The following is an 18,370-nucleotide window of genomic DNA, read 5'->3' on the forward strand; positions in this document are numbered from 1 at the left end:
TCATGGGGTGTGTGTGTGTGTGTCTATATGTCTATGTGCAAAGCTGTGTTCCATGGAAGTTCTTTTGAAAGAAATTTTAGATAATGAAAGCGTTAGAATATCCAAGTTGCTAAGCATTATTGTGGTAGATAATGTACCTTTTAGGCTATTCTATCTTATTAACATCCTTCTGTCCTAGTATTTCTATACTGTTCAGATGAATTGGCAGAAAAAATGAATACATTTATCTGTGAAGAAATTCTAGAACCACTCAAGTTTTCGTAGACTTCAAGTGGCTTTGTCTGAACTTGGCTCTTTAACAATCTTCTGCTTTCTGTTGAACAAGGAAGGCTGCAGTGTTATTTTCGCCTGTCATTGTCATCCGAGATTGCTGCCTCACAGTCTGAGATTGCCACCTCACAGTCTGTGGGACAGAGCACTTTGTTGGGTATTAGGGAGTGGAAAGAGTGTGGAGTCAAATTTCGGTTTTGCCTGTTACTATCTCCCTGCCCTTTGGCAAAGGGCTGGTTCTCTCTGCCACCAAGAGCCTGAGATTTCTTAGAGCCTTCCTCCCATTTAATTGGCATCCACATCTATTACTGATTTACCACGCATGCTGCTTATCTTAAATCCCTATCGCCTAGACATGACGCATGAGGGCACACAAAAATGTAGTTGTTGTACAGTGTGGGCTGCTCATCCCTCTCTGTTTCGTAAAGCTGAGTGTGATGCTGCACAAATACAAGATGATATTTTTGTGAGGTTGCTTTCCTCAAGGAATTTGTATTTAGAAAACAATGCCCATAGGTGTTGTTTGTGATCATTATGAGGATGATTTGAAAGAAGCAAGAACAAGGGAAGTAACTTATTGAACACAGAAAGGGACAGTAATACATCTCTTTGCTGCTTTGTCATTTCTCCTTTCTTACCCACTCCTCAGGTCACACCCCTTTCTGTTGGAGAGAAAAATCTGGCAAAAACTTCTCTTCAAAACATTTCTGTTTCTGCTAAAATATGTAGCCATTTAGTTGTGTGTTTGCCAAACCTATTAGAGCAGCAGGATTTCTAGTTGAAAGGCTCATTAGCAAAATATATAGAACAGGATTAATATTTAGTAAGGTCAGACTATAGTTTTGCAGGTTGATTGCAACAGACTTTGAGCTCCTGTTATTTAAAAAATTACTATTGGCTTCTCTCACTTGTCTCAAATAATAAACGTATCTACAGTAAGAAAAAGAGCATGATAGGTAATTCAGAATACTAGATAAGCTGAAAGTCAGCTTTGTTTATTTTCTTACACACATTTTAAGCTTATTTTTAGCAATTACGGTTTATTTACATCCCTAATATGTACATTTTACTTAGGTTAGATTTATTTTTATTTCTTAGGAATACAGAGTTATAGTCTGAGGATTATGTTGACCTTGTATAAAAAGTTACAAGGCCGGGTGCAGTGACTCATGCCTGTAATCCCAGCACTTTGGAAGCCAAGGAGGGCGGATCACCTGAGGTCAGGAGTTCGAGACCTGGCCAACATGGTGAAACCCTGTCTTTACTAAAAATACAAAATTAGCCGGGCGTGGTGGCGGGCGCCTGTAATCCCAGCTACTCGGGAGGCTGAGGCAGGAGAGTTGCTTGAACTTGGGAGGTGGAGCTTGTAGTGAGCCAAGATAGTGCTGTTGTACTCTAGCCAGGGTGACAGAGCAAGACTCTGTCTCAAAAAAAAAAAAAAAAAAGAATTGCAATGGATAACTGAAAGTTGACTATTTAAAATAATGGGCAAATTCAGAGTGCTAGTTCTTATCTCGATAGCCACCTTATTCTGTATTATTAGAACATAGTTAAATAAGATCTGTTTTAAAAATAGATCCTTTCATTTCCTGTCACTGTTGGAATTCCTTGTTACAACGTGATTGATAGAAATGAGTTTTAGTGTAAGGTTGGGAGTTTATTCAGTAATACATTGTAATCATAATGCATTCATTAAATGGTTAAATAAAAATGAGTGAAGAATTGGAAACTTTCTGAATTTCAACCTGTTGAATGGCTGCGTAGATTATGTAATTAAGGGCTGATTGTTGCTGAATTAGAATTTTACCCAAGTGTGGAGAAGTTACTTACTGGAAATGCACAGTGTAGCCTGACTTCAAGATAAACAAATTAAGGAGTGAAGCTGGGTTTGAATAGAGCAGATTACATGGTGTGAGCCTGTGCAGTATTTGCAAACCAAGAGGCAGATATTGATATTCTTGGGGCATTAGCAGCCTTGTTCCGATTACCTGTGGTCCTAGATACAGTGTTTGAATTCTGAGAGTGGCAACACCTGTGTCATCCTTTGCTCTCTTGTCATTGTATCTCGTCTGAGTAGATTTTTTTGAAATGCTTTTGCTAATGTTTATTTTAAGACTTTTTTTTTTTTTTACATTATTTGCTAATCCTGGTCTGTAGTGATTCCAGAAAACAAGATACAGTAATGTGATTTGCTTGTCTTCCATTCTAAGAGAAAATGTGCTGAGTTGACATAAAGTTCTGACACACACTGCTGTGTGTCTAAAGACCAAGGCTTTAAAAGATAAAGATCTTTTACTTCAATTTTAATGACCTACAAAAGTAATTTTTCTTTTACTATATAGTATATTTCTAAGTGAGTCTGGTTATAAAACAAGGACTTACATTTCTCAATTTCATAGCCACCCTCCAATCATTTTAATAATTTGAAAAGAAGTTTAGAATAAACTGTGTAAAAAGATAACTTGCTTTTTTCTTTCAGATACACTAAAGATTATTCATCAAGCGCATAAATCAAAGGTATGTTCCACAGGTACAGTATCTGGCACATAGCAAGTAATCAATGTTGGTTGAATTTGTGAATAAGTGAATGAATACTTGTACATTAAAATATTTCCCATTATAATAGCGCTTTTTATTTTATAGATACCCTTTCTACTGCCTTGGCTTTTTCATTGAAGAAAAATAAACTATTTCCCTGTTAGTAATAGGTCCTTTAAAAAAAAGTGGTAATTAAAAAAAAAGTATACCATATTTTGTCAGGCACATATTTAGCATAAAATAAGCATAAAACTTGGAAAAGTAAATTCAGTTTACAGATAAAAGAAACTGCTTATTATCTGGCAATCCAGTGTCTTTTATCTTCTTAATTCTGTACCAGAACAAAAGGGCCAGAAGCAAACACAAATAATTCACTTGTTCTGATTTGATTCTTGCTAGGTATAAGAGAAGGCACGAAACTGTGGCTCTGGGAGCACACCTTTTAGCTCCACCAGGGCCACGGCCTGCAATACTGAAGTTGTCTTGCCTTTCCCAAAGAGAGCTGTTTATGTATGGGTTTGTTGTGTGTTTATATTTCTGTTTTTTTACTTTTTTGGAGTAACATTTTTATGAAGCCACAATCAAAGAATTATCAGACAGAGTGATTTTTTCCCCTTTAATCTCAGTGGCCTTCTATAGAGTCCTCTTTAAAGCAGTAATCTTACTGTATTACATAAACTACTCAAGAACAAGATATTATTTGTCATATCCCAATACCTGGCACAATGCCTGGCTCATAGTAGTTTTTCCGTAACAATTTTTGAATGAAGTACTTATGAATTCATTTTATTTCATTGTCTTCTGTTGTCGTAATTGTACTTCATACACTCAATCACCTTTCCGATAAATGGGTATCACAGATCACAAGAAAATGGCATGAGGGTATGTCTGTTGACCATTGATTGATAACTGCTTTAAAATTTATTTAAAAATTTTTTTGTGGCTTAAAACAACACACGTTTATTCTCCCACAATTCTGGAGGTCAGAAGTCCAAAATCAGTTTCACTGAGCAAAAGTTAAGAGTTTAGTAGGGTTGGTTCCTTCTAGTAACTTTATTTTTTATACCAAGGATTGTATATGCCAGTTTTACAATATCCGTTGTGAAATGCCTCAAAATGTCATGCTCACATGTGTCTGGGGCTGTGATATGGAATCTGCCCCTTTGATTGGTACTAGAATGTATGGCCACCGTATTTGGACTTCGTCCAATTTCTCTCCTTGGGGACAGGAATGTTTTCAACCTCATTCCTAAAATGTAGAGAATAGGAAATGTCCTATTTTATATTTTTATATATTATATACAATATATTTAAAATACAAATATAAATATAAAATAAAGTTAAAACAATATGCTCTTTGAAAAGGTTGTAAAGCAAAGTGAGTCCCCATTTTCCATTCATTGCTGCATGTTTTACATCGTTTGGCTTTTCATATGCTCATGTTTCCAAAAAGGAGTAAGTAGTAAATTATTCCTTTATCTTAGTGAAGACATAGTTCATCGTGTTCAAATTATCAGTATTGTAACATTTTTAGAAATCTGGAAATTATCCTGTCATTGGAAGACAAAACAATCTTAGAATTGTTACTTATATTTAAGACATGTTTCACACTGGCAGGTTCTAGTTATAAAATTAGGGCTTGTCTTTACAGTTGAACAATGTATTTGTTTAAGGGAGGATTTCCAAAACAATTAAGTCACTTAGAGTGCTTCTGGAATCTAGCTTTATAAACTTTCATCCAAATCATAACAATGCTAATTAAGATGCCCTGGGGATGGTTCTGCAAGTTTCTACTTCAACTTTTCTAAGGGAAGAGGTCAATATATTTTCACAGATACAGTTTTAAAACTTCAAAGAAACTTTATCCACATGTCCTCATTTGTGCCTTATCCAGCTCACAGTCATTTTTCTCATTTCCAAGTTATTGTTGTCCTTTCATTTTCTATTCCCCATCTGCGGGGCCTGTGGCATTGCTGGCCTGGCCTGTCAGTGTTCCAACTCAGCTATAATTTTAATTTCCTTCATCAGCCAAAAGGAGAGACTTCTAAATAATTCTGTTGTCTTAATGAACTCATTCATAAAAGGCATTTTTCCCATTTCCCTAGTTTTCTGGACTTAGAGACTTTCCTAATTGCAGTTACTACATATCCTCAGAAATTTCTTCCCATTCCAACAATAAAAAGACTGACTGGATACCTTCCCACCATAGCCTCGTGTGTGTGTGTGTGTGTGTGTGTGTGTGTGTGTGTGTGTGTGTATGTGTGTATTATGGATGTAATCAGTGGTCTGTTTATAAAGTTAGAATAATTTCTATTAAAGATATTGCAATAACTTTAATTTCCATTTTATGTGTGGAAGTCATATCCTGGAATAAACTTTATAAGAAATGTGCAGGGTCTTTAAAAAGAAAACTTAAAATGCTGCTGTCCTTCCTCACCCCTCACCACACACACACTTGAAAATATGAATCTAAGCTCTGGGATTAATTTTTCAGACCCATTAAAGTGAACTCCTCTCAAGATCTGTGCATTTTATAGTGTGAAATTGTACTTCAACTTAACAACAAAACAAAACCTGCTATGAGAGTTCCAAAATAAGACTTAAACAGAAATGCTTAGGATATTTTGGATAGGAAGATACAACAGCACAAAATCAATTCTCTCAATTTACATATTTAATGCTGCCCCAATAACACACAATACTTGTGTTTATATGTAAACTAAATAAGCTGATTTGAAAATTAGTATGTAAAAAATACGAATAATCAGGAGAACTCTGAAAAAGAGAAATGAGAGTAATTAGCTCTAACATATAAGACATGTTATAAAACTATAGTAATTAGAACAGTATGGCACTATCACATGAACTGGTAGTTTAAGGGCACAGAATTAAAAGTTCAAAAATAGATCCCAATGTGGAAATTGAATGTATGGTAAATATGGCATTTCAAGTTTGTAAAGAAAAGATGGCGGATTCAATAAATAGTACTTGAATAACTGCATAAACATCTAAAAAGCAGCTAAGTTGAATCTGTGTATTTTTCTTTATGCCAAAATAAATACCCCTTGGATTAAAAAATTAAACCCATAGATGAGGATAGAGATGAAACAGATGGAACATGACTTGATAATTTGTTCAAGTTGGGTCCTGGGTACAGGGCAGGGGGTTTATTACACTATTCTGTATCTATTGTATATTTGAAATTCTCCATGATGAAAAATTCAAAAAATGAAATTCATGAAAATATTTGAAGAGAACATGGAATTTTAAAAATCTTGGAGTGAAGAAGGTCTTTCTAAATATGACAGAAAACTGAGAAACAATATGAGACTGATACATTTTACTTCATTCACTAACTTATTTATTCCAAGAAAATTCATTTAACACCTTCTATGTAAAAAAAACAAAACAAACAAACAAAAAAAACACTGAGAAAAAGCAAGGAACAAATAAAAAGTGGGGGAAATTTTTCTAACTTACAGAAAAGGCTGAATTTCCTTAGCATATGAAGATACTCTAGACTCTACAACTCTATTGGATAAATTAGCCTACAACTCCATCAAAAAATAGAAAATATTCAGAACTTTGAGCATAATAAAATACAAATTAAGACTATACTTAATCCACACCTGTCAGATTGGCAAGGATCAGAAGGCTTTGCTAACACACTGTGTTGGGAGAGTACGGGAAATAGGGCCTCTCAGTGGTCCCAGTCCTCTCTGGAGAACTAGATAGCTGGTGGATGGGGATTGGGAGGAGACTGACTTTTCAATTCCTATTCATATGTGCTTGGAGAACTTTGTATAATGAGTTATTATACAAAGAATAAAAAAAAAATTATTCTTTTTTTTTTTTTTTTGAAACAGAGTCTTACTTTGTTGCTCAGGCTGGAGTGCAGTGGCATGAACACAGCTCACTGCAAACTCTACCTCCCAGGATCAAGATATCTTCCTGCTTCAGCCTCCTGAGTATCTGGGACTATAGATGTGTGCCACCACACCCAGCTAATTAAATAAAACTTTTTTTTTTTTTGTAGAGATGGGGTCTTGCCATCCTGCTCAGGCTGGTCTCAAACTCCTGGGCTCAAACAGTCCTCCTGCCTTGGCCTCCCAAGGTGCTGGGATTACAGACTGTATTACCTATTCTAAAATGATTTTTTGAGTAAAGTATTTTTTCTTTTAATGTGTGTGCTCTGGAGTTTAAGCCCCTGTGCTCTGCAGTGAATGAGGTCCATGAACCCTGCATGGCGTGGGCTTCGGATTTGGCTGCTGAGAGGCCTTTCCGTTGACTCTCTGTCTCAGCTGTATTCTAGAAATAGAATATGTTGCTAAACAGGTGTGTTCTGGTTGACAAGTGATGCTGTGTGACACTAGTGGTCATCTCTTTGTGCTATTTAGAGGCAGATAGCAACTTTAAATTTTTCACTTGTATTTATGGAGTCTCGCTGGATTTGTAAATATCACTGGAGAGCACTCTTGTTTACCCCCACCCCAAATCACATAGATAAATATTCCAATTAATGTAACATGGAACCAAATTTTTTTAGCTTGGGCAAGGTTTTTAGATATGTGGACTTATGGCCATTTGAAGTATACTTGTGGCCAGGTGTGGTGGCTCATGCCTGTAATCCCAGAATTTTGGGAGGCCAAGGTGGGAGGATCACTTGACTTCAGGAGTTCGAGATGAGACTGGGCAATATAGTGAGACCCCGTCTCTACTAAAAACAAAAAAAAAATTAGGCTTGGTGGCACATGTATGCAGTCCCAGCTACTCAGGAGGCTGGAGATGGGAGGATTGCTTGAGCCTTGGAGACTGAGGCTGTAGTGAGCCATAATCATGCCACTGCACTCCAGCCTAGGTGACAGAGTGAGACCCTGTCTCAAAAAACAAAACAAAAGAAGGAAGTATACTTGCTTCTCCCAGAAGTCAGACTGGCCAGAGCTGGAAGCTCTGCTCTGTCGCTGACCAGGTTAGGATGGCAGGAGAAGATGATGATGATGCAGCAACAGAACAGTGACAGCTAAGAGAGAGTGCTCACCCTGTGGCTGGCACTGCTGAGGATTTATATGCTCCATCCTGTCACCCTTACCACAGGTGATGGGGAAGGAGCCCTGTCCTCCCCTTTTCTACCGACGAGGAAATCGAGTCCTAGAGAGGTCGTGTAGCTTGTTGAGAACACACAGCTGAGTGCTGGTGTAGTCTGGATTTGCATCCTGATCTGACTTCATTGCCATGCCACAGGACTCTCCCCAATGCTTTACGTGGTGCCTGCACTTGGCAGGACCTCACTGTGCCTCTGTTCTCTGCCCTCATTATGGCCAGGGGAGTGGAATCTACTTAGATTATTGCTGTGCTCAAAGTTACAACTCTGTGTCTCTGAGAAGTCTCACGGAACACACCCATGTAAGTACTGATAAAATGCAGATTTTCTTTTTCTTTTTTTTTTTTAGACAAATGAACTTGTGTTGAGTTTGGAAGATGACGACAGACTCCTGCTGAAAGAAGACAGCACTCTGAAAGCAGCTGGAATCGGTGAGGAAGGGGGCCTTGTGTTGCTGGAGGGGAAACCCTCTCCTGGCCTATGCTGAGGCCTGGCTGATGGTATTTGGATAACTCACTGGAAAGTAAATGCTGCTGTTGGCCCCCCGACACTGCCCGGTAACTGCTGAGAGGAGGAGGATGAGAATGATGTGCATTCCGATCTCCTGACTGAGGGCAGTAGATGTCTGCTCTCCAAATATGCAGAATGCAAATGGCTGTTTTCAGAAGGTATGCTCAGAATTCTCCTGAGGGGCCGTTTAAGGGACGAGTTGTTAGTACCATGTCTCCTTACTCTTATCATTGTCACTTGAGCCGATGGTTGGAGAGAAATGGGCATAGTAAGAACTAATGAGGAATAATGCAATGCGTTGTTGTTGGTATCACATGCAGTGTGGTTTCTGATGGTCTTCCGAATCACTCAGGGCCCACCGAGGCATGGAATTTAAAATAGGAGCCTGGTGTGTGCAGCTGAAAAGTACCTGATTGGGCCTTCCAGCCTAGAATGTGCATGTGGTTTTATTCTAAATAAATGTTATGTGACATATTTTGTGACCATTAGATGTCACTGTTATTCTACGTATATGTACACCTAAAGCTGATCTGGCAGGAGGGGAAGTGGAGATTGTCAGGGAGGTCTGAGTGGTTAAAGGCAGTGTGCCCCTGATACACCTCTGCGGTTGGTGACTGATGCAGTGTCACAAGCCATGCTTCTTCTTAATTATTTATTAATTAATTTATTTTTTGAGACAGAGTCTCACTGTGTCGCCCAGGCTGGAGTGTAGTGGTCCGATCTTGGCTTACTGCAACCTCCATTTCCCGGGTTCAAGCAATTGTCCTGCCTCAACTTCCTGAGTAGCTGAGACCACAGGTCCGCACCACCACGCTTGGCTAATTTTTGTATTTTTTTAGTGGAGACATGGTTTCACTATATTGGCCAGACTGGTCTCGAATTTCTAACCTCAGGCGATCTGTCTGCCTCAGCCTCACATTGTTCATAATTATTTATATGCACTTGTTAAGGAACACGTTTAGTAAGGTGCACATTGGGAGCCTGGATTTTTTTTTTTTTAAATGAGTATTATTTTTAGTTACTTTAATCACATATATCAGGAATTTACTTCTGATTGATTCATGTGACTAGCATGAATTCCTGACATAGATCTGAGTTAAACAGGATCTTAAATAGCATGTTGTGAAATCTTAGACTTGATTTCTCTGTTGTCATCTACAATATTTGCTATAATATTCTTGTCTTTCCATGTTATGAATATGTAAGGTTGTTATTTTGAAGAGTGATTTTAAATTTGGCATTTGTTTCTTTAAATGCTATTATATTATTGTAGCAGGTGGCACCTTTGTGATTGGGGCATGTAGCACCTAGAAGGTAGCCCTGTTTGTTGTTAAAGCATGAAGCATAATGAATATTACAGACTGACATTGATGGGGGTATTGACAGAGAGCTCCATGGAAAACACTGGAAAATCCAAAAACTAAAAAAAAGGTAATATTTCACAGGATGATAAAGTTGACATTTCAAAGAAGTGAGGAAATAATGATTTAGCCAGAAAATTATGTGAAGCCCATTGCCAAAGCATTCAGGAAAATAAAATTCAAACTCTTATCTCATCTCTGTATTTATTACAAAATAAATTCTAGATGGGTTAAATGTTATAATGTAAAAAAATTTTTAAAAAAGAAAGTGTAGTTCAATAATTTCATAATCTTGGGAAGGAGAAGAGCTTTCCAAGCATGAGCTCAAAGACAGAAGCCATAAAGGGGGATAAGTGATAGATTTGACTACGTAAAAACTAAAAACTGTAAACAGAGTTAAAGGAGAAACTTTGAAAAATATTTGCAGCATATACAACAGATAAAAAAGTTGTTAGCCTGGGGTCGGGCGTGGTGACTCATACCTCTAATCCCAGCATTTTGGGAGGCTAATGCGGGAGGATCACTTGAGGTCAGGAATTCGAGACCAGCTTGGCCAACGTGGTGAAACCCCATCTTCACTAAAAATACAAAAATTAGTCAGGCATGGTGGCACACGCCTGTAATCATAGCCACTTGGGAGGCTGAGGCGGGAGAATGGTTTGCACCTGGAAGGTAGAGGGTGCAGTGAGCTGAGATTATGCCACTGCACTCCAGCACAGCACTCCAGCCTGGGCAACAGAGTGAGACTCTGTCTCAAAAAAATAAAAAATAAAAAATAAAAAAATAAGAAAAGAAGACGTTATTAGCCTGCCTTTATAAAGAACCCTTGTAATTACTGTGAAAAAGAGAAATTCTACTGATAGAAGAAATAACTCACATATAACAAATAGCTCCTTCTCATTAGGAGAGAATGAGGACTTACTAGAAATGAGTACATAGATACTGTTTTATGTAATAGAGTCCAGTGTTAAGACTTTAGTCTGGGGCTGGGTGCCATGGCTCACGCCTGTAATCCTAGCAGTTTGGGATGCCAGGCTAGTGGGTCGCTTGAGGCCAGGAGCTCTAGATTAGCCTGCACAACATAGTGAGACCTCATCTCTATAAAAATAAAAATTAGAGTCTAGAGCCAGAGTACTTGGGTCCAAATCCTGATTCCGTCTTTCACTGTCTAGGTGACCTTGGACAGCAACAGTTGTTATAAGATTCGCAGACATGAAAAAAGTGGCATTGTCCAAGGGAGTTCAAGGTGTAGGGAAAATGGAGAGTCTTATACCACCGTCAGGAATGAATATGACCTCGAACTTTCTGTGGGTCAGTTTGACCAATAAGACTTTCCCAAGTTTGAATTTCAGTGATACTTGTTTCTTTTTGTTTGTTTGTTTTGAATATTTAAAGTTTATTTCTTTCAGTACTTAAAGAAACATAGACTGAAATACTGGGAGAAACAACGGGTCCACTGACTGCAGACCAAGATGAATTAGTCAAGAGATAATACAAAATTTGAGCCAAGGGTCAGTTCATCCCAAACAGGTTTTGAAAGATGGTAAACTATTCCCTCCCTCTCAGATGTCTTCAAATTAATGTTTTGTTTGTTTGTTTGAGACAGAGGCTCACTTTGTTGCCCAGGCTGGAGTGCAGTAGCACAATCTCAGCTCATTGCAACCTCTGCCTCCCGGGTTCAAGCAAACCTACTGCCTCAGACTCCCAGGTAGCTGGGATTACATAGTGATACTTGTTTCTAAGCCAACAGGGACAAGCCGTGAGGTTGTGATAGGTCTTCAAGGGGGTGGTGGGGTTAGACCTGACCTTCCCTTGTACGTGAAGCACTGATGTAGAGCTTGATTTATTGAATAGAAATAGAACATGCTGTGTGGTACCATTATGGTTTTGTTTTTGTTTTTGTTTTTGTTTTTGTTTTGAGAGCAGAGTCTCACTCTGTCACCCAGGCTGGAGTACGGTGGCACAATCTTGACTCACTGCAGCCTCCACCTCCTGGGTTCGAGCAATTCTCCTGCCTCAGCTTCCTGAGTAGCTGGGATTACAGGTGTGTACCACCACGCCCAGCTAATTTTTGTATTTTTTAGTAGAGACAGGGTTTCGCCATATTGGCCAGGCTGGTCTCGAACTCCTGACCTCAGGTGATCCACCTGCCTTGGCCTCCCAAAGTGCTGGGATTACAGGTGTGAGCCACTGTGCCCGACCCCATTATTGTTTTAAAATGTTTAAAATATACATGTAAGATTATTGTTTATGTGTATATGGAGAAAAGATCATATGCCAAAATTATAGAAATGGTTTCTTGAGGTGGTGGCATTGCCGGTAATTGATATTCTCCTTTGTAATTAAAGGACCTTTTTTTTTTTTTAAAGTATAAACCCATGAAGTTGGGGAAAGTCAGTTAGAATGAAGGCTGTGCATTTTGCTTGCTTTCTGGCCTTCTGTAAGCCACTTATCGTCTCTGAAACTCTACTTTGTTTTCTGTAAAAATAGGAAGAATGAAACCTATTCTAGAAGGTTGTCATAAGGGTTGTGTAAAACAGTGAAGGCATCGGGAGTGATGTGTGTAAAAGGCCCTCAAGAACAACTGCTTTGTCTGGAAACCGTCCTGGAGGAGGCAATTGACAAATGTTTTGACTTTACTAAAATATTAAGTTGTTGGTCTTGTGATTAATTTCAAACTGACTTATGTAATGAACCATCTGTAAAGGTGAGAAGCAAATCCCTCTTTTTGTCCTCTTACTTTAAGGCTATTGGTCCTGGATTAGAGTCAGATTCTTTTCCCAGATTCTCCACTCATTTCAGGGTGGTATGAGGACTCCAGACGTCCCTCGTAACTCCAGCAAGCCAGCAACCCTGGGCTCAGGGTGATTTGGGTCCCTGCAGGGAGCGATTTTCTCTTTGTTATCTAGAGTGGTGTTGCTGTGCTCTTGGGGACAAGCTGAGGTTATACCTGGGGAAGGAGATGAGGATACCTGGAAAGCAACAAAAAATTCTAAGTGAGAACTGAGTTGTGAAAATGATACTTGAAATGTGATTTTTTTTTTTTTTTTTAAGACAGACCTCACTCTGTCGCCCAGGCTAGAGTGCAGTGGTGCCATCTCGGCTTACTGCAACCTCCGCCTCTCAGGTTCAAGTGATTCTCCTGCCTCAGCCTCTGAGTAGCTGGGATTATAGGCATGCACTACCACGCCCATCTAATTTTTGCATTTTTACTAGGGATGGGGTTTCGCCATGTTGGCCAGGCTGGTCTTGAACTCCTGACCTCAAGTGATCCGCCCGCCTCGGCCTCCCAAAGTGCTGGAATTACAGGCGTGAGTCACTGCGCCCGGCCTGAAATATGTGATTTTTCTAGGGAATTTTCCCTCTCTCAGTGCCATGTTTGATGAGATTTTTAAGAGGTTTAAGAGAAAAATTCGAAGTCATCTCTGCCTCCCTTTTCACCACCTGATCTTGCTGTAGAGCTGTCACTCTGCGGCCACAGCCCGTTGCCATGGAATAATACCAGGGTAACAAATTTATCATTAGGACTTTTCTGCAGTAGTCATGAAAAGAAAAGAAAGGCTGCAGGTGGGGAAATTAGGGAAAAAAAAATATTTGAAGATTTCTTTTCTCACGGAGAAATTCTCTAGTTCATCCTTTGGCTTTTTCTCTGCAGTGCAGATCCCGATGGAACATTCTACACCTGACGTCAGTGGAAGTTTTTTTGCTTGTGGACTCAGTACAGAAAACACGTACTTAAAAGAGATTTGCTCAGTAGAAGCAAGAAGAGACTTTTACCTAGAAATGTTACTTATAATTTAAAGATTGTTTTTACCTTGTTGTCAGCAGTTGTAGTTTTATGGACTAATTCCCCTAAGTAATAAATTTACGTGTAAGGGTTTTTTTTTTTTTGGAAGTGTTATTTTCTCTCTTTCATTTTGCTACATTCTACTACTGTTGTCTTTGGAATCTGGTCTGGTTTAAGAGAGAAATTGTGACTGGGTAACTCTTCCAAAGCCAGTTGTGTTTCATTGGAAACATTTTAAAACAAGATACAGTGGCCAAACTGTAAGTGTTTATCTGAGGGAAGCATTCTCGGCAAGCCAGGTCTTGTAATAATTCCAAAACTCCCTCGTGGTTTGTTTTCATTTTGCGTGTCACTTCTGTCATCTGCCCCCAACCAGATCCCTGTCGTTCACGCCTCGCCCCTTTAGGTGATCTTGTCTGTACAGCTAATATTGTGGAATTCTGTGGCTCCCTCTTTTCTTTCAGGATCATGTTTGATTTGTGTGTCGTTAAGGTGTGGGTCCCCTTCCCTTTCTTCTTCTGGGTAGCAATATTTTAGGTCATGCGTGTTTTCTCCCTTCGACAGTATGTTATGGTGGCCGTTTTTCACTCTTACATAGAAACAGTGATAGTCTGGTTACTCGGTAATGTGGGTGTTGGACTCGGGAAACTGGGGGATTCCAGAAGCAAGACTTAGAGTGAACCTCTGTGGAGTGCTTTCCTTTTTACCTCCCCACACCATGGTGGAAATTACAGGCATGTACCCAGTCTAGCAAAGACTGAGGTTTTTTTTTTTTTTTTTTTTTTTTGGCTAGCTGTTTTCTTCAAACTAGTTTGAAATCTTCTCTGCCAGCAGATCCAAAACAATATTTGAAGCAAGCCGCGAAATAAAAGGCACAGCACTTGGGACCTCTGTTGGTGGTGAAAACTTAGAAATATAACTCAGCTGCGAGCACAGCTTTGAATGATTTGTAGATGAGGATTTTGTGACATTTGGGAGGATAGGTGATACTCCTCAAGTGGGAGAGAGGGGGAAACTTCGTCCTTTTGGTCTCAGATTGCCACAGAAGCCACACCTCACCCTTCATGTATTTTTTTGGTCAACAGTCTGTGGTTATTGTCACAAGGCAGCCTCCCTGATCGTGGATTTTCTGTACCACAAAGTCAGTGTGCGTGTCTCAGGCTCCTTTTTCCAGACAACAGGGGCTGCGCCTCATATTACGTTGGTGCTGACTAGCACAAGGCTAGGGACTCAGAACATATGGATAAATCCTTGTTGATGATGAGTTTATTGAGATAAATTAGTTGAAGAGTTTAAAAACATTGCATTTAATTTTTCTTGGGATTTTACACTTAAAATTGATCTTATATTCTTTCATTTAAAGTCATTATCATTATGTTCCTTTTAAAGTTGTGTATGTCTGTCTGGAAGCATTATAAAATTATTAATTTTATATCCAAAGTTTGAAAGCCCTGGCTTGTGTTTATTTCATTAAACTTGAACATCAGTATTAAAATGATCCTACAAATGTATTTGGAGGGTTCTCTGTTTCATTTGATAGTAAGACGAAGGGATGAAGTGGCAGTGTATTTATTGGATTTTAGATTGCACATTCATTTCAGATTCCCATGCCAAGGCACTCTGCACCTGACTGCACTGCCGCCTGCAGCACATTTAATTTAAAATCAGGTGCCCTGGGGGACCAGCACAAGGTAGACTTCCGGAGGGTTCATCCCCAGCCAGTTTTAAAGGAGCCATTTTAAATAGTATTTGGGAAGCAGGAATTTAAGGGATAATGGTGGAAAGAGTAATTATGTAGAGGTCTTAAAAATCATTTATAATTGGTTTTCACGTAAATTGGCAAATGAATTTGCAGTATAAGTCCCTGAAATCGTTCTCTCAAACATTTTCCACAGAGTTTTACAGATGTAAGAAAACATTATATTCTGCTTCTGCTTAAGGACCACATTACTAAAATTTAAAACCCATTTAATGTTTTACTTTTGAATGTTCAGAGTAAATTTTAATTTGTGTGTTTGCCAGTTTGTTAAGGGTGAAAAAATTTTTAAATCAACCTGAAGTATTATAGTTTAACCCATTTGTTTACCTAGATTTCCTGAAAAAAAAGTACAGTCATCTGAAAATAAAATCTTTACACTGCAGATTCTCATTCGGAGTCTACATTATGAGAGTTAGCATAAATGCCCTATGTAAATAATGGATTGATGTTTAAGTTAACTGGACCCAGGAGAACCTATGTGTCAAAACAAAAGTGCTTAGTCCTTGCTTCCCATCAGCTTCTCTGAACCTACTATTGCTGAAGAGCCACACAACATATTAGTTTCTCAGAAGGGGTTCAGATAAATGTCAACTGCAGTAAGTGAAAATTGTAATTACAGTTAGTGTGGATTGAGCAAAGTGCTGTGTGGGCAAAGCACTGTGTAAAGTTCTGTATGTAAATAGCACATCACAGATAAAACCTTGCTCTGTGATTATTAAGAACAGGGTGTCTTTTGCTCATTTTCCATTAGAAGGTTGATTAGAATCACTTGCAAATTATATAAGTCTACCTCTGGGCATGCTTCCCTTCAAAAAAGGAAACCCCAGGAGCTTTTTGTATAAAGGATAGATTTCCAAATATCTTTGAATATTGAAGTTTTTGAAGCTCCCTTTCTTGATTTTCTTTTTCCCACTGATTCCAAGTGTGGAGTCTTTTTACCTATTCTTTTAGATGCCACTTTCTTGTAAAATTTAACTGTACCTTAACTTACTGTTTGCACAGGGTGCATCTTTTCACAGCCCCTCCTTATTGATCTCCAGTTTCTCTCTGCGGTATTCCCCACAGGCTCCTTGTCGTGCGAGGCTGCAATCTGATTTTCATCTCCTCAGATTAAATTTAATCTTGAAGATATAGTAAGGACTGGAATGAGGATCTGTGACTATGGCTGGCTTTATTTTCTTCTTTTGACACTTGTTTATTTTCTGTAATGAGCACGGGTAGCTTATGATTAACAAACGTTAAATTTGATATTCTTGAAAACAGCAAAAACATTTTTAATGAAATGGCATGCTAATCTCATTAATTTCATTGTTTTGTGATAAAGTCTAATGATGAGATGAGAGCTGTAAACTAAGAGACCAGTAGTAATCCTTGGCACCCTTTCTTATTATCCTGTTTATTTGACTTGGAGAGTTTTACTTGTCTGTTTTTAGAGAGTATGTTAATTGAGTACTCAGTATTCATTACGAATAATCTTGACTGTTTTCTTGTGGAGATTCTGAAGGCCCTTTTGCTCTTTCTGTAAAAGCCAAGCAGACTGTATTAACTTCTGGTTTAATTTAAAAAACGAATGTGGAACTTGTTGGCACAACACCTTAAAGAATTGCATGTTTAATAATTGGAAGGCTTTCCATCAGATTTGTCTCTAGCCTGAATTAATAATGTTGCTGACTTACTGTTTTAGAAGACGCAGTCCTTGACCTGCTAGGTTGAAAGAATTGTGACTGCTCTGAACCTTCATGGGTCCTTTAGCGGTGCCATCTCCCCTGTGAATAATTAGAGGTATTTGAAGGTATTGAGGTAGCAGCCAATTTGTGTCTTTCACTTTGCATATTGTTGAAGCCGCATGAATTAATCATAAGCAGGGCAAAAAATTAACTTCTTCAGACACATATTTTGATGGGTCATGAGGGAGAATGTAAAGTGATCTGTAAAATATTCTACTGATCCTCTAAGTATTAAATTATTATACCTACAGGCTAATTTCAGGGGGGAAAAAGAGTTTTCCCTCCCCTTCCTTCAGTACCTGAGTAGCATATTTGAGAAAAAATCAAGGTTTTTTATTTCCTAGTACTGTAAAGAGTACTACAGATGAGCAATTTTATGATTTCCTGAAAACCAGATTCTTGCATTAACTCTTGATTTTAATTTTTGGGATTTTTTTTTGTTTTTTTTTTTTACTTTTAAATCATTTGAGCTTTCAATTCTTAAAACTTCACCTGAAACTTCCTGCTGATTTGGTAAAATTCATTGTGCAACCCAACAAATAACTCATCTTTTTCACTTTAGGCATCTGAAGCTATTCTAAAATACCAAATCAAAGTCATATGGATTTCCATACTTGTTTAAAATATAGATTTACATTGAAATCTTGTTTTCTATTTTCTGTTTTTTTTCAGCCAGTGAAACTGAAATTGCATTCTTCTGTGAAGAAGATTATAAGAACTACAAAGCTAATCCCATTTCATCCTGGTGAAAACATCTGGAGGGCTTCCTTTTTTGCATACCTGTATTAAGCTTTTTATTCCACTGCTGAGTTTGTGAAATTGACAAACAAATCTTAAAAAATTCATCCCAGGCTCTACTCTTTGAGCTAAAATCTGGTGATTTCTTTCTCTTTAGGTCTTTCTTTCCTTCCCTCTTTCTTTTTCTTTGTTGTTGTAAAATAATATATTACGAGAAAAACATTTGATTTTTTTAAAAGGGAAATAAATTGTTATTAAAAATTATCGTGGAATATTGATTCTTAAATTATCATTTATTTTCTAAAATTAGGAATTATTTTGGTGACTTGCATGTTGAGTTCCTTAAAAAGATTGTAAGACTAAGAGCATACTGTTTATTTTATATTTTTTCTGTAGTTTCTAATTAGAGCAACTGTTACTGTCTGTGGCTACCAGAAATTCTGAATTTCTTGACCCTCATGGCTACCTTTTAGTTCAGGGTGTGTGATACATACCACCATATGTGCAACTGAATTGTGTATATTTTAGGGAGGTTTTATGATGTAGGAAGGTTACTTTTTTTTTTTTAAAGTATCGCAG

General features: G+C 38.1%; 1 protein-coding gene across 3 annotated transcripts in view; it reads left to right on the forward strand.

Moving 5' to 3' along the window:
- LOC105542078 (chromosome unknown open reading frame, human C2orf76) overlaps positions 1 to 18,055 on the forward strand; it is a 57,432-nt gene extending 39,377 nt beyond the window's left edge. For all 3 annotated transcript variants that reach the window (XM_011983447.1, XM_011983446.1, XM_011983448.1), the window contains 3 exons: positions 2,750 to 2,787; positions 8,259 to 8,340; positions 17,726 to 18,055. In XM_011983447.1, the coding sequence (XP_011838837.1) occupies positions 2,750 to 2,787; positions 8,259 to 8,340; positions 17,726 to 17,802 (197 nt within the window). In that variant the 3' untranslated portion in view covers positions 17,803 to 18,055. The remainder of the gene's footprint in view (positions 1 to 2,749; positions 2,788 to 8,258; positions 8,341 to 17,725) is intronic.
- The last annotated feature ends 315 nt before the right edge of the window (positions 18,056 to 18,370 follow it).

The sequence above is a fragment of the Mandrillus leucophaeus genome, unplaced genomic scaffold (assembly GCF_000951045.1).
Source record: "Mandrillus leucophaeus isolate KB7577 unplaced genomic scaffold, Mleu.le_1.0 Scaffold25, whole genome shotgun sequence".
Lineage (NCBI taxonomy): Eukaryota > Metazoa > Chordata > Mammalia > Primates > Cercopithecidae > Mandrillus > Mandrillus leucophaeus.